The sequence below is a fragment of the Periplaneta americana genome, chromosome 9 (assembly GCF_040183065.1).
Source record: "Periplaneta americana isolate PAMFEO1 chromosome 9, P.americana_PAMFEO1_priV1, whole genome shotgun sequence".
Taxonomy (NCBI): Eukaryota; Metazoa; Arthropoda; class Insecta; order Blattodea; family Blattidae; genus Periplaneta; species Periplaneta americana.
This window is the reverse complement of record NC_091125.1, coordinates 62,516,801-62,543,599: the sequence shown is the minus strand read 5'-3', so window position 1 is coordinate 62,543,599 and position 26,799 is coordinate 62,516,801. Positions and strand designations below refer to the sequence as shown.

Genomic DNA, 26,799 nt, shown 5'->3' with positions numbered 1-26,799 from the left:
TATCACAGTAATCGAAGTGGGGCATCACGAGTGTTTGCACTAACATCTTTTTCAGGGAAAAAGGTAGAAAATTGTTCAATCACCTAAACAAGTGGATTGATGAGAATACTTTTTTGCAGGTTTCTGTAACTTGAATGTTCCAATTTAAACTTTTATCCATATAAATACCTAAGTTCTTTACTGATTTACTGAACGGAATTTCGGTGCCGTATATCTTAATCTGGGACAAATTTGGTATGGTAATAGTGCTTAATAAACGTGAATGGTCCACAATTATTGACAGTGATTTTTCTGGATTTAGTTTAAGTCGGAATTTTCGTGTCCATGTCCAAATTGAGTCGAGATAGTCATTAATTTTAGTTATTGCATCATTTACTTGTCAGTGTGGAATTTTATGTACCGTATATTTGAAGGTCGTCTGCATAGAGATGGTGTCGGCAGTACTTTAGAGATTCTGATATGTCGTTTATATAAATTGTAAATTGTAAAGGGTCAAGAACTGATCCCTGTGGGATCCCTGACCTCATGGCCTGCCAAAAGGAATAACGATTTCCAGTTATCACAATTTATTGGCGGCCATTAAGATAAGAGGCAAACCACAGGACGTGTTCTGTAGGTGTAGTCTTCTGAGTTTACATATAAAAGTTATATAAAACATGTCTTTAAGCATAGTTTGTTGCTTGCAACTTCCTTATTATGTGCATTCTCATTATCTGCAAAGAAATTACGCTCCGAGTCCGCCTCGTCTTTGGCAAGTTCAAACTACTCGTACATTAATAAATTGTTGATTCAGCGAACCCGCCCTCCTCTTACGCTAATTAAATCGTGTTGAGAGTGCGTGAGTCTTCACTTACCGGTATCGATAAAGCAGGAGCCTCTGACGGTGACGCTAATGCAGCGGACATGAAAGTCAGCATTAACATGACTCCAAATGTAGTAGACATGCTGTAACAACGCAGTAAACACCACAATCAAATTCACAAACCATGCATTCAGCACATTTAATTAGTCTATATTATTTTATCAATAAAATCTTCTTCCGGCGCTCTGGTCTTGGTCCAAATCATCTCGTAACTGGTTAAAGATTCAGGGATCAAAGTTCAATTCCCGTCAGAAGTGTAGCTTAATTTCTTGTACAAGAATTGGATATGTGTTAATTTTCTCGTTCGTTTAGTGTTGTCCCAAGGGGTGATCTTGCCGACCACATGAAGGATCTTACAAATAATGACGTCTGCCGTTGGTTCACAATCTTCGATGACAACGGGATGAGCCTAAGTCAGTGCTTCACAGAATGCACTGCACTGCGCAATGCACTTTGCCAGAGCCTTCTTTAGTTACAAGCGGAGCATGGGTAGGTTTGGCAACGCAGAGTGGAGGCGGGAGATTTTAAAGTGATATTGTGTTTGCTCATTGCTTTCGTTATACGTAACGCGTATTTTTTCAATATTACTTCATGCACAAAGGTAAGATCAAGATTCAGAGTAGTGATGTAAATTATTACGGGTTCGAAAATAGTGTTTTATTGCATTCAATTAGCTATACTTCAGAATATGGCGTAAGTAGGCTACTTACGTACAAACGCTGCCACTTAAAATAATTACAAAAAAAACATGTTTTTTATAGTACGAAGGTAAATAAATAAATAAATAAAAAAGATATTCCTTGCACCGAAAATAATAAAATCAATAATGCAATAAAGACGTAAGTTCCTACGCAGTATTCTTAAGTTCCATTCAGTTAACAAATTTGTGGCTAGTAAATTGACAATGTTTCGCCGCTTAATGTTGTTTCACCTCTGACGTGAGAGGTGTAGGATATCATATGCATTTTAATTTCATGTGATTATGTCGTGTTTTTCTATAACTATTCCAGATGTCCAGGAAGCCAGTTTTAGTTTGAACCTGGCCAGTCACCATAACAATACTGTTATCCTAAATTATTTGTTATAAACTTTTTAAAATATAACTACAGAAAACAAGCTAAGAATGTAAATTATGCAAATAGGCCTAAAATAAAATGTAAACAGAAGAAACTATTGACATACCTATTATAATAAAAGTATGAGGATGTAAATACAGTTAAGCCAAGTAAAAAAAATCTATGAAAAAATGAAAAAACATACCTTCAACATAATACGTAACAAAACGCAACATTATCATTAAGTACGTGTATGTGTCAATTAGCGTAAACTCTGTGAACTTTAAATCCTCTAAAAAAAATACGAAGTGAAAAGAAACATGTCTATACCTAATTTATTACAAAATAAATAATATTAATAAACAGACCTTGAAAACCAACAAAGTGATTATATGCATCTACAAATTATAGGTAGTTCTGACGTATAGCAGGCATTCCGAATCTTCAACAAAACTGCAACATTTATGGGATCACAAAACGGCTGTTTACAATGAATTTGAAAACCAACGGCGTAACTTTATTGATATAGAAGGCGAGACCCAACAATTTGGCTAGAATTCTGATACACACAAACCACAAATAAGACTATAAAAATGTAGTTATACAATATTTAATATTTAGTAGAATAGTCAATTACTTTGTCATCAATAACCGTAAAAATTCCCAAAGACTGCAACCATTTTATTTTCATTTATTGTCTTGTTTTTTTATCACCAACGCGCATTTAGTTTATAATACATCAACAATTAACGTTTGGTACGACCGCAAACATAATTCCATCGACACACACTTATATTGTAACATTAATTTACATTGAAAATCGGCATTAGCACAAACACGTGTTCTGTATGGTCGGCCTCCGGGTGACAGTTAATTACAGTGTTGCCGACGTATGGCTCCGGCTTGTAACTAAAGAAGGCTCTGACTTTGCACGTTCATTATCAAGAAAATACTGAGAGGGTATAAGTGCAACCTGTAGGCTATACGTGACAGCGAAATAAATAAATGTAAGTTACATATTTATTTACAATTTTTTCTTTTTATTAAGTAATATCTGACAGGAAGTGTGTTGAGATAACTTGATTGTTTTTTTATCGACAGAAACATAACACTTAACATAAAACGTAGCCTATTGATGTTTCTTTCGTTGCTTTTTTTGCGATGATATATATATATATATATATATATATATATCAGGAGCAATAGTACGACTAACAGAAACTCTGAGAATATGGTTTAAATTGGCATCTGAAATACTCGACGCAATTTTGTTTTTGTACACTTGAGGACAGAAAAAAATCATTCACATATACAAGTTGAGTAAAACTTAAAGTAAACAAAGTTAAGCTCCGTTCAGTGATCGATATCACACAATTATCTTTACATGTTGTGTCAACCTAAGATTTTATTTATCTAATGTAGCCTAACCAAACATAACAAACGTTTATCTAAACAACACTATTCTGGCGGTTAGAACAAAAAAAGATCGATTGCTAAACTGCGTAACCTTTCAACTCAGGCTCCGCCGTCTAGTTCGTCCCCTAGACTTGCTGCAATAATCGCAGAAGATGTATTTGGATACCTCACAGCAGTATCTACTCTTTACCTCGTTGCACGTGCATTTGCACCGTTGCGACTATTTGCGCGCGTGTAATTTTGAGCATTTGTGAAGCCCTGGCCTAAGTTATCAAAATTTGAAAGTATGTGATGTTGGTGGTCATCATTATTACTGTGATATGAAAAGCTTCTATATCTTTATAGCAAATTTGAAACACATTTAAAATTGTATGTCACTTGTACGAGTAAAAATTGAAACAATAAAATTGAAGTTATGAGAAATCATACAGGATACATATTTCTGCAAAAGTGAAGTCCTAACATATTTTAAAATTTGTAGACAAAATAACTTACTGCAGGAACAAAAGGAAATAGTATGTTTCAAGAATGTCTGACGATCATATTCCCAAGTTACTAAATAAATTTCAAAATTGTTAATATTTGAACTATGTTGAAATGACAAAGAAAATGATACTTTTAAGGCGATGAATCTCTGAAATTTGTAACTTTTATAGTTTCAGTTCTATGAACATAAAATTTTATCACACATTACAGCTAATATGGGTAACGCATTTTATAAATTTTCGTTCTGATATCCCAAATAATTTTTAAGTTATTGATTTTTATTATATTAATAAACAATCGTATAAATATTGCATTAATTTTCATAATTCAAGTTATTTGTTCTTAAAACATTTTTCTCTAATCCTAATACATAAGTAAGGAAACTGACTTACGCTTTTTACATTAAGGAAGCAAGTTTTTTGTAGAAAATAATTTTTAATTTTTTAGGTTCTAATTTTCAATTTTTCAACCATTAGAACTTCAACAAAATGGATGGCCACAACTTTTCCATTAGTTGAATAAAAAGGATATATAAATTTATTTATAACATATTTATGACCTTCTATGCAAAATTGCATGCCATTTTAAAAAGAAATTTCATTCACTAGAGTATTTTGAAGTCTAAAATGTGCCGGAAATCAGAAGGTTGCGAAAACTACCGATAAACAACAACCTGCACATCACAATATGTTACTTACTTACTTACAAATGGCTTTAAGGAACCCGAAGGTTCATTGCCGCCCTCACATAAGCCCGCCATCGGTCCCTATCCTGTGCAAGATTAATCCAGTCTCTATCATCATATCCCACCTCCCTCAAATCCATTCTAATATTATCCTCCCATCTACGTCTCGGCCTCCCTAAAGGTTTTTTTCCCTCCGGTCTCCCAACTAACACTCTATATGCATTTCTGGATTCGCCCATGCGTGCTACATGCCCTGCCCATCGCAAACGTCTGGATTTAATGTTCCTAATTGTCAGGTGAAGAATACAATGCGTGCAGTTCTGCGTTGTGAAACTTTTTCTCCATTCTCCTGTAACTTCATCCCTCTTAGCCCCAAATATTTTCCTAAGAACTTATTCTCAAACAGCCCTAATCTCTGTTCCTCTCTCAAAGTGAGAGTCCAAGTTTCACAACCATACAGAACAACCGGTAATATAACTGTTTTATAAATTCTAACTTTCAGATTTTTTGACACAGACTAGATGGTAAAAGCTTCTCAACCGAATAATAACACGCATTTCCCATATTTATTCTGCGTTTAATTTCCTCCCGAGTGTCATTTATATTTGTTACTGTTGCTCCAAGATATTTGAATTTTTCCACCCCTTCGAAGGATAAATCTCCCATTTTTATATTTCCATTTCGTACAATATTCTGGTCACGAGACATAATCATATACTTTGTCTTTTCAGGATTTACTTCCAAACCGATCGCTTTACTTGCTTCAAGTAAAATTTCCGTGTTTTCCCTAATCGTTTGTGGATTTTCTCCTAACATATTCACGTCATCCGCATAGACAAGAAGCTGATGTAACCCGTTCAATTCCAAACCCTGCCTGTTATCCTGAACTTTCCTAATGGCATATTCTAAAGCGAAGTTAAAAAGTAAAGGTGATAGTGCATCTCCTTGCTTTAGCCCGCAATGAATTGGAAAAGCATCAGATAGAAACTGACCTATACGGACTCTGCTGTATGTTTCACTGAGACACATTTTAATTAATCGAACTAGTTTCTTGGGAATACCAAATTCAATAAGAATATCATATAATACTTCCCTCTTAACCGAGTCATATGCCTTTTTGAAATCTATGAATAACTGATGTACTGTACCCTTATACTCCCATTTTTTCTCCATTATCTGTCGAATACAAAAAATCTGATCAAAAGTCGATCTATTACGCCTAAAACCGCACTGATGATCCCCAATAATTTCTTCTACGTACGGAGTTAATCTTCTCAAAAGAATATTGGACAAAATTTTGTACGACGTCAACAAAAGTGATATTCCTCGAAAGTTACCACAGTTGGTTTTGTCCCCCTTCTTAAAAATAGGTACAATTATGGACTCCTTCCATTGTTCTGGTACAATTTCCTTTTCCCAAATAGCAAGTACAAGTTTATAAATTTCTCTATATAATGCACTTCCACCCTCTTGTATTAATTCTGCTGGAATTTGATCGATACCTGGAGACTTGTACTTTTTCAGATTTTCTATCGCAATTTCGACTTCCGAAAGAGTGGGTTTGGGTATAAATGGCTCAGCAGTTTGTATTTCAATTTCGTCCCGATCATATCTATGTATTCAACTTAAAACTGCCCAGCTACGAGCTTAAGTGACATAGGGGTGAACAAATTACAGATTATAAAAGGTGAATTATTAATCTATTCTTTGGGATAATCAACGAAATTTCCATTTCTTTTAGGTTTTTCACTATTTTCGTCGATCTACCACCTTAAATGTTTATTTAATGAGATTGGAGCAGATTGTAAAATTAATTTTGAATAACAAATTGATTAAGATAAAGATGATGATTACAGTAATGATAATAACAATAATAATAGTAATACTACTACTACTACTACTACTACTACTACTACTACTACTACTACTACTACTACTACTAATAATAATAATAATAATAATAATAATAATAATAATAATGATAATAATAATAAAAGTGATGATGACAGAGACGTAAGTAGCCTACAAATATAACCAAAGTTTTCTGTTGTGTATGTTGAGAGTTCTTTAAGTTATGCTAGGAGAGTCTTTGAAATATTTAGCACCATTTAAAGAAAATGTAACATTGACTAGCCAATAAGCATACAACAGTGATGCACATTTTTAATACAATAACAAATAAATTATATGGTTTCTGACCTGGCTCTCGGTTAATGTTGTGACTTATTCTTGAAGTATGACCTCGCTTTGTGCAAGAATTTTGTTCTCTCTATTCCCGAAATGTTTCCAACTCACTGCACTTCAGCAAGATAATCACTTTCTCTAAGTAACTCACGCTTTTAAATAGCCATTTGCTTTGTGACGTAACTTAGTGGTGATGTGTATAAATGGAAATATAGTTGTCATACAATATCAATCTGACTTACTCAGTGTAACGGACTAGATATCTCTTTGTCACATTTCAAGGTCGATTCCATTTATCAAGGTACCACCTTGGAGTACAAATATTAGTATTTCACCATTGTTTCTATTTTTTCGAAACTACTAACGTCAAAGTGACATGTAAGCACTTTATCTTGATTGGTGGAAACCACCTTTTGTCCAGTGAAAAACAAGGGCAGTCAAGTACGAAAATTTACGATTGCTTTGATTTGTTCATGCTTTCGCAAAAATTACGATAGATACTCGTTGGAACCACTTTGTAACTATTGTTTGTCGAGTTCAGCCAGTTGTAACGCCTGAAAGAGTCGACAACCCCTTTCCACCTAATCATTAACCTCAGAATCTTGTTTTTTGTTGTGATTATGTCGTTGCCTTTTTGAGGAAAAAAAAGTGTACAAAAAGAGTCTTACGACACAGTGGACAATGTAGTAGAATACAAAAACTAATAGGTTGATCCATAAGTTCTTAGTGTTTTGTTTTCCATGACAATAGGGTCTTTGTAAGAAATTTGTTTGGGATTTGTCACTTGTGACTCAAAGTCATAGAATTTTTTTGAAGTATGTGTTAATTATGTCCTAAATAAAGTGCTGTGTCAAGTAGAAAAAAGCAGCATTTTATTATTAGTAGACAGTGGATGCGGGATGACTTAAAGAAAAGTGAAGTTGTTTCGTATCAGAGTATATGGCACGTGCCGCGCCGTCCGTCTTTTGTGTACCTGGCGAGTACAACAGCGTACAAAACGAAGGAACCGTCCATAGTAACATTGCAAAGCAATGTGTGCAGTTGTGTTATCCTGCTCAAGTATTTAGTACGAGTTATTAACGTTAAATTCGCTCAGAGATACGACATGAAATTAAGAAGTATGAGAGTGACATTTTATTTATTAACGAAGACAATATCGTGTGTAATGTATGTAAAATTGAAATAAAAACAGAACAACTCAGGCTATAGAGAAACATTACAACAGTACATCGCGCAGGAAATGCGTTGAAATGAAATTTGAGAAACCATCTACATCATCATCATCATCATCATCATCATCATCATCATCATCATCATCATTTAGTTGTGCGGGTCTAACGACACGTGCAACATGATGTTCAGTACAAATATTCCTCTAAAGAAGTTGAGTGATCCCCATTTTATAGGTTTTCTTCAGAAATTCTCTGGATACAAAAACTATTTAAGCGATTCAGCTTCGACAACTTACGAGAATATATCGTCGTTTACTGCAATGCTGGTAATTGCATCAATGATGACGAGGACTGAACCTTGCAAGGTATGTACTACAGTACGTTATTTTTCTTTTCCTTCTGACTGTATACGGAGATACAGTAGCATGTTGACGTCGTCTGTTTAAGTTTAAAACCTGTTGAGTCAATGGTCTGAATGAAAAAAATGTAACATATAATAAATGTGCACCTACATTCAACGATAAGTCATCCCGCATCCACTGTCTACTTATTAGTGAAATAAACTGGAGAACTTATGGAAAAAGAACTACGTTTTGTCAGCAAGGGCGGTTCTGGGCGAAATTAGCGAAAGAAATGTTTTCGTTTTCTCAGTGAATGAGTAATTTTCACAGTACACGGATTCATTGTTTGAGAAAATGTAGGCAGCTACGGTGACACGTATCGCTGTTCCACAGCTACGGAGTCCATGGAGCTCGCGTGCACCGCCTCTCCCAGCAGTCTCTTGCACTTTGGAGCGATGGTCTTGGACTTGTTTGTTTCGTCTTGGGATGTCCTTTTCTTCTGCTGTGCTCACCTTCACTTTTACATTCTCTCGGCGCTTTAATTTCAACAAATTTTGAAAGTTCAAAAATTTTCATGACAACTTTCTTTAAGTTAAATGTCCATCTGAAACCATATATTTTTATTTTAGTCAATCTTATCGCGGTCCATCGATCAACACCTCAAACAGCCATATTGGTTCAGATCTCACTGAATTATGCACACAAAATTGCCGCTGGAACGCAGTTTTCGAGGCATGTATTGGCACACCTGTCTCGCCGGCTTTAAGACTCCGACCGGTTTTATGCGGTTGTTCACGGTTACACGCTACCTTTGTCTACACGATGGTATAATTTTCATTTCTTTATGATTATGTTTTGTTTAAAATATACAGTATAAGCGATTCTGATGTAACACTTTTTTTGACACCGTTAAAGAAAATAGGCAACCTACCCTTCCGTATAGACGTAGTTGTACGTTAAAAACGAACATTTCCAACGTATCCGCTTGCTTGAATTTAACCCAGGAGTGAAGGCATCGGAGCCTACAATAACCATTTCTGCAGTTTACGGAGTCTCCGGTTGGTTCGACACAAATTACTCATCATGTACTGTATAATATACGGAATGGAAAGAATAATACTTGTTTATGAAAAAGGGAAGAACATTAGATATTTGCTGTGCCAAGAAATGTCAGTAGCTTGCAAAAATGAAAAATGTGCAGAGGCATTATCAAAACATGCGTCGTATTCATTGCTGTATAAAAGGTTAGGACATGTGTTTCATGTTTGAAAGTCATTTAATAAACATTTAATTTTTCTTTTTCAGAAACATGCAGCTTTTCCTTTTTAGTTATAATATATTAATATAATATGTGCATATACATATATTTACGCATCTATCCACACTAATTTCGACATAAAATTCATCATCATGATCACATAAGTTACTATATTTACAAACTACTACATAACATAACTCTTCACAAATACACATCATGTACAGCGTGGCCCGCCAAAGTGGTGTACCAATTGAAAGTGGGTCACGGTGCTGTCATCTATCCGTAATATGCGGAACCCGAATCATGCAGGTGAAGTGGGTAGGCATTAGATACATAGGGTCTACATACATATTTATAAACTTTACCTCTTGCCAGGTACTGATCGTGCTAACTAACTATTAGAACTAAAATTAAGTTTTATGGTAGAAATAAGTGAAACGCAACTAATGATAAATTATGTACAATAGCAGGGCCAAAATTCATTAGGAAAAAACATTTTTCAGGCGAGGAATGGAATTGCGTGGAAAATTGCTAAAAAAAGAAAAAGAACTGTACGGAAAAAAACTTATGAAAAAGTGCTTCGTTAAAGTAGCACATCGTGTATGTCCCCATGAAAAGACGAATTTTCAAAAAGATCATCATCAAAAATTATATGTTAATGTTTCTTGTGTGCTCATTATAAAAACTACTTATTTTTTTACATAAATTTCAGTTTTTAATTATTGCTATTGCTTGTAATAAATGAAATATAGTCAGTGCATTTCGAACTGGTGGATCAAGATCAAGCAATGGACTGCATTTGCCACGTGTGCGTACCACAGTCCTTGACCTTTCTCCTCAACTAAAGCCAGCTGGGACAGCCGGGATTACCAGTGCTTCAGTTAACAGTTCAGTTCAGTGACCGGTGCGTCTTTGTACGTTTGTATGTGACCTTAATCCGCCAGTTCGAAATGCGCCGAATATCGTTCTGTTTCCATTAAGAATAACAGTGTTGTGTATACGAGTCACCACGGGGATTTGAGACAATCTAGCATACGAGGTAAATGATCTAGGTGGGTTTACTGCTATCACTGTAGAACGGAGAAAGGTATAAAAATGCCGACCATTATATTACTCATTTTCAACACAACTCCCAAATATGTCTAAACGTTTTCCCAACGTGACACTAACTTCAAAATATTTTCTGCATAAATCTTTTATTCATGTTAATTTTGAAAGAATAAAATCGTTTTCCTGAAAAACATTCCATCACCTTCAAAGGATGGAAATAAGTGGGTGTATGATCTGGACTATCAGGAGGATGCTCCAGAGCTTCTAAAAATCCACATACATTGTTCGTAAGAGTAGGCAACAGTTTTCTAAGAGAGGAAATGACTTCATTGGTTCATGTTGGCACAAATGTTTGAACTCACTTTGGGATTATGATAAGAAACGAAGAAGAAATAATCTTCATTTCAATGAATACAGTAGTTAGGGTATAAGAAATAAGAATAAAAACTTGTTTTATTTTTTTAGTCTACTTACACTATAATCTTCTCTCGTACATCACGAAGGACAATACTTCAAAATCTAAGAGCTAGATATAAGTAGTTTCTTCCCAGAACAGTCATACATTGCAGTCATTATCATTACTGCACCAAAGTATACTGAAAATCAAGTTATCTTATTGAAAAACAGTAATAGTTAAAATATAAATTTTATTAAGTCCCTGTCGTTATAATCGTCGTCATATCACTTAAACAACTATGTAAAATCTCTAGTTTGACATCGGCATTAAACTATTCGAGATCGCTATATTTTGAAATATTTGAAAATTATTTTTACCATTTTACTGAAGTAAATAGTTTCGGTCTACTCTCCAATTCCTCCTAATAAAATATCTCGTCACTACGTTGATATCTAACATACTATGCGAGTAAAAGGAATGGCTTGTAAATTTATTTTTCATATTATGAAGAAACTCTATATAAAACGGTTATAGAAGGTAAAAAAGGAAAATTTTTAACGTTTTCGAAAACTATGTTTTTCGCTTATAAATAACTAGCCATACCAATGCGCTTCACTGCACTTGCTACAAACATAGTTTTTTTTTTTCAGAATGGCCCAGTAATTTATGATACGAATGGGATTAAGCATTTTTAAATAACGATTTATATCAATTTCCATTAGAATACAAAGTTTTGCTAAATTCACGATGTTTTAAGAAATGTTTAAGAAAAAACATTTTGGCAAGATTATTTATTTCGGTTGGTTTATTTAGGCCTATTTGATGGTTTCATAGTTTTTCTCCTTTCTTCTTAAAACTCCAGTGATAACTTACTGTTCTTATTTATTTCTTTCTTTAATTCTTGTCATGTTTTATGTTTTTCACAGACTATAGGTTTATAATTTGTTGTGTTGTGCAGCATATTATTGTCTGTTATTGTACAGCCCGTGAATACGAGTTTTAAAAAAGGAGTGTTAAAGGAGTATCTTCCGCTTGTTGTAAAGGCCGCCTTAAATAATCACAGATTCATTGGTTTTCATTTTACTATATCCTCTTGAGTCCTTAGAGTATAGTATACTATACCATACGTCATACATGATTATGATATAAAATGTATTTACAGAAACCCCGAAGTATAGTATGATATATCTGTATATGTGTCCTAACCTGCAGAATTGTTTACCGTTTTTCCTCGTCAGTGCCTTTTTTCCGAAGTGTAGAATTTTATTATATTGAACTTTAAAAATAAAACAACAGGAGAGAGCGCATTGTTATCTTAAAGCTCATACATCTCGTTAAATATCGGTCTTACAAAAATCTTTCTCAGAATAACACTTGTTGAAAACAGTTTTTAAAGCAACTTTTGTCATTTAATATTATTAAAAAATCAATAATAAGCGAGATATTTTGATTTATTTACTTCAATCCTCCTTACAACCCACCTTTTAAAGAAAATGTTGAATTCCATATAGCCTAAAATCTAAGAGGGATCCGCTTATTTTATATAGCAATTTTCGTAGAAATTGGTTGAGACATTATCGCGTGAAAAGGTAAAAACATACAGACATACAAACAAAAATTTAAAAAATTCGATTTTCGGTCTCACTGTCAGGACAGCTCAAGATTAATAAAGAATCTATCATTAGGAAGATCCTTTCAAACAAGATACAATGAACACATCAAAGCTATAACTAAACCCCACATCACATCAAATTACACAGAACATATTATCAACAACAACCACGACTACAATAACATAGAAACAGATATGGAAATTTTACACATCACATCAAAAAGTCCACAGTCAAACATGTTAGAACAATATGAAATATACAAGCATACAATAACACATCCACAACATATTAAACTTAATAGACAATAACAGTTCAATACCCATACACCTTATTCGACATCATAATACATGGCACACAAACAACCACCCCCACCATAAGAGCAACACACCCCCATCCCTACAACTGACGAACGCAAATGCCGGAATTCAAGATCAGCAGGAACAACAGTAGTTCATAGGACACTGAAGATGACGCAGCAACGGCGTCGAAACGGACCGTCTGTCTAAGGTACATAACTTATTTTAAATTTTAACACTTTTAACGTATCGACTAATACAATTTTAAGTAAACAAATTCTCTGCTTGTCTGGTATCTGACTCCGAAGTGAGAAGAAGAGGAATGCTGCTAGCTGCCGCGCTCTGGCCCTGTAAGTTCCACGTGTTTCATTGGACACGTCAGAAGTCTATTTCTTTCTTGCTATAATTCTTTAGAAACAGACACGGCGTCATGTCGGCTTAACGTCAAAGATCTCTTGCTTGGTTGTGCCACAGATCGAACTTAAGCAAACTTAGATTAGTTGTATTGTAGTGCTAGTGATAATGATGATAGAGTGAGAGTGACAGCATAATATAGCATAGTATAATGTAGTACAATACAATACAGTACAGTACATTATACCTAGTATGCAGATAGATCATATGGGGCCAAGGCCAACCAGCCGACCTCCATACTCCTCAAAAGCCTTCATGGCGTGAAATAGGGCTATCCTTATCTTTACCTTTTTTTGTTTGAATTGGATTACGTGTAATATGAAATGGATAGTTAGTTTATTTACTAGTTACAGATATTTAAATAATTCTGTGTAAAATAATTCGATATAATATAATTTATAATTTTATTCTCGACCTCTTTCACTAGATTTAAAGAAAATATTTTTATTTGTGTGAACAGGAGATTAGTTGTACAAAAATCCCGTTATTTCACCGATACTCGTTATGGGTATTTCCCCTACACTTCAAGAATATTTATGGTTTTTTGCCTCCCGTAGTTACTCGGCTATCGTTTTCGCAGTGTTAGTGTGACTAATGGTTGAGATAACATTTGAAATATAGAATAAGAGAAAACGTACATTGTTATGTATTCATGTTCCTTGTACATATTTCAAGAATAAAAGAACTTAAAGGTCAGCGTTAAAAGCGAAAGGATTGAAGAGCTAAAAATTAATCAAGCAACAAAGTATGGTTCCCATCACTACCACCACCACCACCACCACCACTACCACCACCATCATCATCATCATCATCATCATCATCATCATCTAATACATGACGTCATCCTCAATGATCTAGCGCAGTGCCGGACAACTGAACGCTCCGTGGAGCAGCAGAGAGCGGCTCCTGTTCACGAAATAACTGCCGGCTCTCCGGCTATGCAGAGGCGGATTACAAATTACAGACATATATCACGCATGCATATAAAAGGAATCATGTTCACTCTCTCAACAATATTAGTAGGCTTTAAATATGATTGAAATAAACATTTTTTAATTAATCAGAACATTTGTATTTTATAAAATAAATTTACATAATCGGTACACTATATAAAGCGTTCAATAACATTTCATTAATATGTAGTATAAATATTATAAAAATTTGTTGCTCTACAAAATTGTTGAAATCCTTTCATTTCAACATTTTTTTTCTTTGGTATTTGGAACAACGGATCTGGTCATGTTCAATCTCAAAGGCTTCCAGGTTAAAATGTCCATTTCAAAAAGCTCACGTAAATAAAAGTCCACAACATAAATGTCCACAATTAAAATGTCTATATAAAAGTCCATAATCTGAAATGTTCACGAGACATAAAGTGCACATGCAGAAATATTCATTGTAAATATTAGTTCAAAGTTGTTGCTTAGCAAGACATTTCAAAATTTACAAGTTGATATTTTAATAAGTCAAAGCTATTACTTAGCAATTCATTAAAAATTTTCAGTACGGCTGAAGTAATACTATCAAGAAAAAGAAAAATATATTAATGAACAACAGTTATGTATAGGCCTACATAAACTATATTGGGGGTGTGCAGACAGGCAAACTTGTAAGGCAACATGCGTGACAAATACTGATCTGGAACACATAGTTATTCTTAAGGATGGAAGTTCTCAGCACGTACATGAGGCGTATTGAAGAAATAGAAAATCTGAAAACGTACAGGGAATTATTTGAAGAACCATAAAACAGACAAATTGTAATAGAATGTAATTTTTTATATTTTCTGGACATTTATAGTCTATATTTATGTATTTTGGACATATAATTGCTGGATATTAAATCACGGTGGACATTTTCGTTGTGGACATTTATTTCATGCGAGCGTCATGACAAGGTGGACATTATAGTTTATGGACTTTTGTGCTGTGGACATTATGCGATGGACATTTTAACTCCTAACCATTTCAAAATGCTATCCTACTGCAGTCAAATGTATATATCTACCTTTGACCACGTGACAGAGCCAACAACGCTTTCTCAGTTGCTGCTTAGTAGCGTCTATAACGCTCACTGGTCTTACTTGCTCCAGTTGGCCTGCCCTGATCCAGCAGTTACGACGCTAGTCATTGGATCAGAGGTTCGCGAGATCAAGATCCTGCGAGGCCGTTGAATTGTATAGATTATTAAAATCCTTAGCGTGGCTTTGTTAGGAAGGAAGTAAAGCTATGGGTTTTGTGTTGTAGATTTTGACAAGTAAATTATTATCAGATTATTGCTTCTTTTAATGATAGAAGAGTCTTGGACTTGCTTTTCAAGGGCCACACCCGAGATGGATCAATTCACTTAGGCTTGCTTTTGACCCATTGTGCGCCCTATACATGCCAAGTCCGACAAGAGGCCTGGGTAGCACTCGTCAATCCGATCTGACAGATTGACCATCCTGTCTCAGTCATGAAAGAGCCAAGTTCCTTCCCCAGAAGAGTAATTGATAAGCTCTAGGCCTAGGTCCGTAGCAAAATCTCTTCCTATATCATCATCAGAAACCCGTACTACACCGAAGAAGATTTCACCCCAGCCTATTTTTAACTATTGCAGATGACGGATGAAATTAGGGGAAGAAAGATCAAGAGTGTTGGTGGAATGATAGAGGGAAAAAGGTATACCCCGAGAAAAATTCTCTGCATGGTCTGTTTCGTCAGCCATAAACTCCATTACATTCTAGCTGGAGATCGACTCTGGACCGTCTGGATGAGAGGTTAAGCTACATACTTACAGAAGAGTCACGTAACTAAATACCATGTTGAAGTTCTTGAATTGAAATTCTTTGTTTTTTAGATAAGTAGAACAGTCTTATTGCCAACCTGCGCTCGTTTAGACAGAACTATAATGATCCAGATTCTTTCAGCCATAAGTAATTGATATTTATGTGTGCATTTATTAATACTGTAGAAACGAAGCTGGAGTATCGTGGTCGCCCATAATTCTTTTTGCGCAACTTCACGTGCCGTCTATGAACTTCTTTTATTTTAGTATTATTTGACGACGCTGTATCGACTATTAGATTAGTTACCCGTCGATGGAATTTAATTGGTGACAGCAAGATGGTATTTGGCGAGATGAGACCGAGGATTAGTCATGGGATTACCTGACATTAGCCTTAGTCAGGGAAAACCACGGGGAAAAAACCCAACCAGATAATCAGCCCAAGCGGAAATCGAACCCACGTCCAAGAACAGCTCCGGACCGCAGGAAAAGGACTACCGTCTGCGCTACGCCGGTGGCTTCTTATATGAATTGTTTATTTAATTACAAATAAGTACATTATATTAGTGATATCAATATGATAATAATAATAATAATAATAATAATAATAATAATAATAATAATAATAGTTTTATTTTCCCTGGCATAGTTAAGGCCATCAGGCCGTCTCTTCCACTCAACCAGAATCAAATTACATACAGAAAAATTACATACCGGTTTACAAATATTAACTTAAAATAATAATAATAATAATAATAATAATAATAATAATAGTCTAATAATAATAATAATAATAATAAAAATAATAAAGTAAAAAAGAGAGATTGAATACATATACACAATCAGTATTAACTTAAAAAAAATAATAATAAATATATACAAAATAAAAAAAGAGACCGAATACATAATCACAAACAGGAAAATACATTCTAGTATATAAGTATTATGTATCGACCTTTTCTTTCGATATTCGATATTTGAATATCGATCTTTTCTATATTTAGAATGATACCGATCATTTTTACCGATATTTGTATCATAGGAAGACTCGAGTAAAATCACAATTATGACTTTTGGAACCACCACAAACAACTAGCATACTGTCATGAAATATCTAAAAAAAACATAAATATCTTTAAGTGATTAAATGGCCGAGTATTTATCAAACGTAGTGACTTTCATAAAATGTAATCCCGCGGAACAGTGGGATGAGATGGAAACGTCACTATACAGAATGAACACCAAGTAATGCCCTTAATTTCAGGTGCTTATTCTTTGAGACATTTCAAACAAAAACGTTTAATAGAATTTTAATCGTTTTTGCTTTCTTTTGCAGATAAAAAATTGTTTTATATTAAACATTTCATAGCATGTTTAGGGAAATCCACTGATTTAATTCTCAATATGCTCAGTCAATTTAAGAGAGCAGTGTATTATGATAATAAATTATTGAAAGAATTTTAATTTGTCCTTTAAATGTGCAGAAATTTGATCCGAACAAATGTAACATTTTAAAGTTCCTTTGCAGAACGAAAAGTTACATTAATTGTTCGGATCAAATTTGTGGACATTTGAAGGACAAAACTAAAATTGTTTGACTCATTTATTGTAATAATACACTGCTCTCTTAAATTGACTGAGCATATTGGGAATTAAATCAATGCCTTTTCCAAAACACGCTATGAAATGTTTCATACAAGACAATTTTTATCTTTAAAATGAAACAAAGAGAAAGAAAATTGTCTTAAACTATTTTGTTTTGAGATATCTCAAATAATAACCCCCTGAAATTAATGACATTACTTACGATTCCCTCTGTACGAATAAGATCGTATGTATTTTGTTCACATGCTAGATCGTCCCATGTGTTTGTACTCGAAAACTAATACGACAATTACTCCATAGAAAAATCGTCTCTCCCCAAAATCTTCATAAATTCTTAATGAAAGAAGAAATGCAAAAGTAAATTATACTTTCGCTGATATATTGCTTAGAGTGATTGCTTAAATCTATAATAAAACCTAATGAAATGGCGAGTTACCGAGGCGGTGTCGTCTCGGACTCGCATTCAAGAGGCCCGGATTCAAATTCCGAGACCGGTCAATCTAAGTGTGGATTTTTTCGGGGTTCCCCACTCGTAAAGGCAAATGCCGGATTGGAATTTACTTTCCATCTACAACGACCGTTCTGTCCGTTGTCTAAATATGTGTTATTGCTGTCTTTAGGAGGTGGTGTATTGAATTGATTCCTCACCATGAAAGTCCCTCCGTTGTTCATGTCTCCTGCGTGATTAAAAAGAATTATCTCTCTTCTACGGAAACGACTTGTAAGACCCAGAAAGGAAGTTAAACAAAGATAAGGAAAAAAGGAAGAATTGGCGAGCAGCATATGTAGGAATTTATTATAATGAATTTTATTTTATATATTAATGTCACTTCGTTTTATATTTTCTCGATTGTTGACTGGTGGGCGTTTTTTAGTTGGTTATTTAACCATACTGTATCAACTATTAGATTATTAATTTATCGTTATCGTTGATGAGATTGGTAATAGCGAGATGACATTTGGCGATATGTGGCCGAGCATTCGCCTTCTATAATATATTGTATATATTAGTTCAGTGTTATTACCGATCTAATTATATTTTCTGTCATATGTAGCACTAATATTTTCTACAGAGCTAGTTTCGCAGTTTAGTGCGTTTATATGGTGAAAAAGTAGTTGGGCAGACCATTTCAATTTAGTAGCAATCCCACTTACAGTTGTCATACTCCATTATTAATATGTTCCGAAGCTAGGTTATACCTTTCTTAGCGTCCTGACATAAGCATTTAGGGCCAGAGTTTCAACTCTAAAACTCCAGGATATACTAACCGATAACTTTCGTAAATTGTTTGGGAGCGAAAATGCGCTGCCTGGTTATAACAAAGTTATGTTTGAATGCGAGAAATCGAGAGATAAACATAGCATGGTTTTCGCTACAATGTTTATGACTACAATTTTCGAAAATCTCCCGTAATTTCGTAACTCGCCTTAGGCTACGGACGCATTCTGCTGCCTTGGGCCGTGGTTAATGATGAATCCATCGACAGCCTCTTTGTTGTAGCCACATTACATAATTTTGCAATTCGCCGCTGTATTGCAAAATTGATTAGAGATCATAATGTATTTCATAGTACACTGTTATGATGGAATATGAGTCTTCCTGGAGGCGTAACTTGAAATTTAGGCGACAGGTATAACAATATTCTGATAGGTTCATGCATTATAAAGCTATATAAGTTTGTAAATTAACGAAGTTTTAAGAAAATCCATTGTAAGGTTAGAACGGTGAAATGACAAGTTCTGTCTACTCTTAGAACTACGGAAACGCGATACGAACAAAGTGCAGACGCAGAGTGGCACATTTGTGTGCTGCGAGCTTGCTCTCACGAGTCTCACTTCAGACATCCATCTTCATAAAAGAGGGTATTGTCTGCAGAGAGCTCTTCAGACGTGTTGGCAGATTCCTTGCTCTGCCATCTACGACTACAGGCTGATAATACTTTACTTAAATGATTGATTTACGAAATTACATTATGGCATGATACTACGTGATGAAATTTGTTGCAATATAATATGTAATATGATATGACATGATGTGATACCTGTAAAGTGTTTAGGGTTTAATGTTAAGGAATTGATGAACATGTTACTCGGGTCATTCATAATCGATAGGAATCATCATAAGTAGTGAAATTTGAATGGAGAAGAACCCAAAAGTTTCAGTAGTTGCGTGAATTATATATCAGCTTGTAATGCATGCCATAATTGAAGTCTGTCAACTAATAATAATCAACATACAGGACTACTACAAAAGAATCATTCGCTTTCATACTGCTATATTCTCCAAAGTATTACTCGTACAATGAGTGATACATCAAAAGAACCGGAAACACACCTGGTTTGCATTGTGTACACCAGTTGACAGCACGAGTGTAGTCCCTGCACAAAATGGTGACAAGAAAAAAAAAAGATTTTGTGTGTTGGAATAGCTATGTGTTCCACAATTAACCGAAGATTCAGACAATTTTGTCTTCCAACAAGACGGGGCACCCCCTCATTGGATGCTTGATATTCGTGAATACCTGAACCATGAATTGCAGAATCGCTGGATTGGGCGTGTTGATGCAGATGATCAAGCTCTTTTCCCTTGGCCCCCCAGGTCACCAGACTTAACTCCATGTGACTTCTACCTTTGGGAACACATTAAGGACCGCGTCTACGTACCTCCACTGCCACAAACACTGGTACAGCTGAGGGAGCGCATCAATAATGCAGTAATGGCCATTGACAGGACAACTCTACACAATGTGTGGAACGAAATGGACTACCGCCTGGACATATCTCGTGTCACCCGAGGGGCACACATAGAACATTTGTAGAGTGTAAGAATAAATGTGTTGCGTGTACGACTCTTTTGATGTATTACTCATTGTTGTACGAGTAATACTTTTGAAAATATAGCAGTTTGAAAACTAATGATTCTTTTGTAGTAGCCCTGTATTTGCATATACTTTTTTTTCTGGATATGTGACTCAGTGCTATCAGCCTTGTCTTTTATCCAAACGGTCCGGGTATCAATTCTTGTCCTGGTCTTCATGGAATTTGTGGTGGACAAAGGAAACATTGCAGAGGGATTATCTTGGGATAATCCCGTTCCCTCTTTCATTCCACTAAAACTCTCTATCTCCCCTTCATCTCATCTATTATTTGCAATAGTCAATGTAGTCTGGGTGAAGTCTTGACGGTACTACGGGACTCGACGCTGATGAAGGACTTAAGGACTTGGAATTCCAGTTTGTCAGGTACCTACTAGTTTGAGGAAGGAACCTAGTTGTCAGGACTGAAGCAGGATGGTCCACCTGTGAGCGTCAGATTCACAAATGTGACTCACCCACTTGTCGAACTTCAACAATCAATATATACAGGACGGAAGTGAAATAACCTTGCAGATTGAAAGGGATGATAGGCTACACGTAAATGAATAGCAAATCTATATTACGTTTTGTGATTAAATGCACGGTTAATTAGAAAATTAATTTCGAATTTTCAGCAGTCCGGCAACATCGTCACTCTACTCGTGATACAGATGTAAGAGGTCAATGAACTCGGTGAGACTCCATACGTAAACTGCTATCTGTCAGGACGTTGTCACTTGCTCGCTTCGTGCAGTGGCTTGAATTTAGTGGTTTTTTAAATTAAATTTACACAAAGCCGCGCGCGCTATTGAAATCCGCCATTATTGTTTATTAGATTTCCTGTCGATATACACAAAAATCAGGATCCTACTCGCAATAGTTACCGAATAAGAAATTGTTAAACATTTGGGGAAAAACATTTTTTTTTTCTGAAGAAACTATGAACTTTCCACCAATATGGCATTATAGTTTTTTCTGCATACAATATGAGCTATTCACTCTGCAAACCTGCAGGGTTATTTTAATTCCACCTTGTATATGATGGACACTGGACCAATGTATCCCGAGTGCATGAATCCATGGCGAAACCGGCTCTGGAAAAGCCTCCAGCGCCTACTTCTTATAAGTTTCTTAGCGTTTCTTTTATCTGTACGAAGTTAAAAGTGATACATTATGATTCAATAATTGGAATATTTTTTTATCATTAATAACTGCGAGCAGTATGGGATGAGGATATTAATGCAAACAAGACGAAGATCATGGTTATCGGAAGAAAAATAAAGAAGGTAACCGTGCGAATTCTAAATGAGGCATTAGAGCAAGTTGACCCTTCATATACTTGGGATGTATTATAAGCAGTAAAATAAGCTGCTGCCAGGAAGTCAAAAGGAGGACAGCAATGGCCAAGGAAGCTTTTAATAGGAAAAGGAGCATCTTCTGCGAGCCTCTGGAAAAAGAACTAAGGAAGAGACTAGTGAAGTGCTTTGCTTGAAGTGTGGCATTGTATGGGCAGAAACATGGCTATTACAACGAAGTGAAGAAAAGCGACTAGAAGCATTTCAAATGTGGATATGGAGAAGAATGGAGCGTGTGAATTGACAAACAGAATAAGAAATGAAGTTGTGTTAGAAAGAGTGGGTGAAGAAAGAATGATGCTGAAACTGATTAAGAAGAGTAAAAAGAATTGGTTGTGTCACTGCCTATTAAAAGATGCACTGCAAGGAATGGTGAAGAGGAGAAGAGTTGGAGGTAGAAGAAGGTATCAGATTATATATGACATTAAGATAAATGGCTCATATGCGGAGAATAAGAAGACGGCAGAAAATACGAAAGATTGGAGAAAGCTGGAAAACTATGAACAAATAACGTTATAGTTTTTTCATGTTTTTTGTCAATTTGTTTTATGCGTAGTTCAGGTTCCTATCTTTGCCGATGTTCCAAACATATAAATAAGTACATGATATGATTGCGTCCTTTTTAAAATTTTATGTACTTTTGAGCTTCTAAACATGTATGTAAAGAAAGAACTAGATCAGAATTTCAAATTATTCGAGTAAATAACTCCATATCATACAGGCCTAAGTTTAGAAGCAATCGAATGCAAACTATCCCATTAGAGACTGCGAAAAATCTTTCGTTTGGGGGGATATTAACACTCCCACCTCAAGAGACGGTCGCTACTGAGTAGCAATAGAGATACAGTCTTCATTACTGGCGTCTTTTCTCCCAAGGAATTATGCCTAGTGTAATAGCTCTGGATTCACAACCCACATGTAAGTACAGACCTTACGACTTAATTGTATATCCTAGTTTTGGTGTACTTTCTTAAATTTTTACTAGTCCATATCGTAGTACTGAAGCAACTTCCAATTTTGTTATTGGCTTGGTTTATTACTTCATAATTTATTGTATTCGTGCTATTAATCTCAATGTATATTATATATTTAAATTTCATTACTAGCTCTATTATTATACCATCTACTTCTAATTTTACTCCTCTACATTCTTTTGATACTTCTAATGCTTTGTTTTTTTAGTAAGATTTTCATGTTATATTCGCTTGCTATTTGTTTAAATTTGTGGAGTAGTATTTGTAAATTATTTTCAGAAAGTGCTAAAATTATAAAGTCGTCTGCATAACTGATGTAGGGATGACCTAAAAATCACAGGAAAATGACCTCTAAAATGATTTTAAATTTCTGAAAATATGACATTAAATTTGAAAAAAAAATGATAAAAGAATTCCAAAGACAATAGGTCTAATAAAAGAGGTTTAACACGTTTTGGTCTCATTGATACTCATACACACGTCTAATAGGAATGTACGTCAATCTAAAATAAAAGACAAGGGTACATCCTGTTCAATGAATGCATAGCTATTATTATATTGAGATTGGCTTCTAAGTCATAACAACTGTTCGATCGTGAGCAACTTCGAAGAGGGCTTTCAGGACTATTGCATCTCAAAGTCATCCGGTTCGATATTTTAAAATTTTTAACTGATAGCTTAAGGCCCTGGAATAGACGAGGATGTCTCCTCGTTCTTTATGTTATTTTGGTTTATCTACCATCTCCTGCATCTGACCTACGTTTTTCCGGTACTTTTGTACTTTTGTCAATTAGGATCTCTTATTCGTGTATGGTCTCCCCTTAATTGTCGTATGACTTAAACCATATGGTCTAACACAGTCTGAATCCAACTTTTTTCTTGATCTACCCAGGTTTTGACGTTCTCATGGTAGTGTCACTAGGTGTGACATACTTAAAACATAGCTGTTGAAATAAATTAATAAATTATCTTAAAATTCTGTGCTGTCTGTTCTTTAAAGACATTGCTTATTCCGAATGAAACAAACCAAATAAATTAATTTGAAGGACTGGACATAACTTGTGTATTGTGAAAACGATGTTATAGGAATTATAAGAAGAGCAAATGACTCTATAAAACATTATGCAAGACTGGAATATACTGTGGAAAGGAGAAATGAAATCAACAATTAACATAACAGATTGCCAGCACGTGTTGAACATAAAATTATCATACGAAGCATAAAATTCTTAACATCCACATGATGATGTCAGTGAACGTTATACCCAACCCCGATTCCACCTACGAAACCATTAAATATACCTCCCACATATCTCGACTTTTATTTGAGCTGCCTAAGCAAAAAGAAATTGCTTAAGTCGCACACTCTGTACATTATTTTTAAATGTTGAATTTTGTAAATAGAGAAAGTAACAGGTGATTCATTAAACCCTTTGGATTGCTTGAAACGTCTTTAATTTTGGTATGGATTTAAGGGATAAATAAATACTACAACAGGCATGATTATTACACTCTATCTAATAAATTTTACAATCCAACCAGAGGAGTAGTTTGGAAAACCTCAAGGCACATTAAATAGAGAATAGAGAGAGACGGAGACGTGTCACTAAGTTCATCTTACACTTATATCTTTATAGTACTACGAGTGACGTCAGAGTTTACAGAAAAAACCTTTGATGTCAAAACGTTACTAATTTAGGTTGAATATGAACAATTCATGTCTAAATACTGTAGTATTATAAAGGTTTACAATTACGTTTACACGTTATATTACAATTTATGCATAATTTATTAAATATGTTTTTTTAACTACTCAATGTCTAAATTAAGTCAAATGTTTTTTGGATTATAAGAATACTCTTTGCGCAATCCAGAAAACGAAAGTCTATATTTTTATTGTACGCATAGTAAATGGTTTCTTTGCACATATTCCTTAAACGAATGCACTAGAAATTATACTGTACATAGTAAAGTTTGTGCCACATTCCCAACAATTATTATCAGTATTTTATAATTTTTCAGTTTGGTGACGCACTGCATGCTGCGCAGTCGTTCAGCCGGTCTTATCCTGCAGGTGCTGCTGTCGGGGGGAACGTATAGACACACATTTGGTAAGTAGGTCTACATTTCCCTTTTGTGGGTATGAGTTCAGAACAGAAACATTTCCTATAATTTACATACAATTATAAAAATATAACTTTTTTTTTTTCAAATAGTTTGATGTAAAACAACGCTTTCCATTTGTTTTCTTTTCAAATTTAGTTATTTCTTCCTTTTCCCATGATTTGTTTTCGCTCTTCATGTTCCGTTCGGTTTAAATATTCTTACATTAATATTTCTTCCCACGATTAGAGTGTTTTCACTAGGGTAAAGCCGGCTACACACACTGAGATCCGTATCACGAGGCGATATCTAGAGACAAGATCGATTTCCTTCGTATGGAGGTTGTTACAGCTAGTCTTATGTGGTAACATGATACACGGAGTACTCCATATGTAAAACTTCCCTCACATCGCAAGTACAGCGGCATTTTTCTGTTACCACGAAATCGTCCGCCATTTCTACGATAATAACTTTTATTTATAAAACCTGTTTAGCGGGGAAAATATTTATAAACAATTTAGAAATGAATACAAATGTATTTTACCTGTGTCACAAGATATGTTCAAAGTGTCCTGCTGCTTCAATACATTTTTGACATTTCCGAAAATTGTTCTAGAACACTCCACTAATCTCTTCTTGTGAAATGTTGGAAATAACTTCTCTGATTTTTTTAAGCTCCTTTCATAACTTATAACTAGGAAAGCCGGTACATTATACGACACACCATTCCCAAAAAATTAGACAAAACACAATAACTTGCACTACATTCTGCACGATTGAATATTCCCTTCAGTAGCTCACAACAGATTGAGGCGAATTGCACGCATGCAAAGTCTGACAAGCGCACTTGAACTCCGGCTCGTACGATAGCAGGACAATGAGTGGAAACATTTCTGTATGTTTAGTAGTGTCATGTAAGGAAGACTTTGTTTTAATATTTAGTCTCACGTTCGGAACAAAAGACAAAGGGACTGACAAAAAAGGAGCGTACTACAAGTCTCAACATGTCTAGGCGCGTGAGCAAAGCAATGTATCTCGGCAGGAGTAGAGTCATGAGTAAGGAACTAACAGGAACGCGGTTTTTGGGAAGATTAAGAAATGCTTACCAAAATAATAAATTAATATTATTATTTTAATTTCCTTTAAATAGTGCAACATTTCTCAGATATGTTACCATGACTTGAGACAAAATTAAGTAATCAAATTTTAGATCTTCATAAGGTATTCCAGTCCCAGGATCTGTTAATGTTATCAGCAGCCTTTTTTTATACCGCTTCCCTCATAAAAATATCTCCTTTTGTTATTTCAGAAAAAATCTTTTCAAGCAATTTAGGATACTAAAATTTTTAAATCCATTCTATAAATATCTACATCTTTTGGAGTGACAGCCTGCAACTTCGTTAATAGTGAAACATGGAAGTACTTATATCATATAGGCTACCAAACCATTTTGAATAAGATGCTTTGCTTTTTCTTTCGATTTTCATGAAGCGGAATCCAATAGTTATTGTATCTCCATAGCAGATAATTTCATTTACAGGAATATTTGACTTTGTTCTTCGCGTCAAGACAAGAGAACTACTGAAAATATCTCAGTGTGTATAGCGTCTCGGAGGCATGACACTGTTATCACAGAGACTTCATCACGGGACCGTCTCATAATACAGACCTCAACCATGCTTTAGAATCTTCTATGTACGATAACAATTTATGCACTGTTCCAGCAAATTCTCTTTCTTGAATCGTGGATGTAAGAAAATTTCGTTAATTTTTCTCCCACTTAAAATAACATTATTTTAATTATATGATTTTATTTTCTCCTGTTTGAAATCTGCCCAGTAGTTCTTAATTGTAAACACTATACTGCGTTCCATAATATCTGACAGGCGATGTAAATTTAATATTGCCAGTA

The 26,799-nt window shown here is 34.8% G+C and overlaps 2 protein-coding genes across 7 annotated transcripts in view; one reads left to right on the top strand and one right to left on the bottom strand.

Annotated features, from left to right (window-relative positions):
- The window catches only part of LOC138706005 (uncharacterized), a 58,405-nt gene extending 51,561 nt beyond the window's left edge, over positions 1-6,844 (bottom strand). For both annotated transcript variants that reach the window (XM_069834883.1, XM_069834882.1), the window contains exons 1-2: positions 6,704-6,844; positions 855-945 (exon numbers count right to left, since the gene is read on the bottom strand). In XM_069834883.1, coding sequence (XP_069690984.1) covers positions 855-944 — 90 coding nt within the window. In that variant the 5' untranslated portion in view covers position 945; positions 6,704-6,844. The remainder of the gene's footprint in view (positions 1-854; positions 946-6,703) is intronic.
- The window catches only part of LOC138706004 (uncharacterized), an 843,117-nt gene that overhangs the window by 584,458 nt on the left and 231,860 nt on the right, over positions 1-26,799 (top strand). For 4 of the 5 annotated variants that reach the window (XM_069834880.1, XM_069834875.1, XM_069834881.1 and 1 more), the window contains one exon: positions 24,807-24,895. In XM_069834880.1, coding sequence (XP_069690981.1) covers positions 24,823-24,895 — 73 coding nt within the window. In that variant the 5' untranslated portion in view covers positions 24,807-24,822. Of the gene's footprint in view, positions 1-24,806; positions 24,896-26,799 lie in introns of those variants that run through there. The other variant, XM_069834879.1, reaches the window with a different exon arrangement.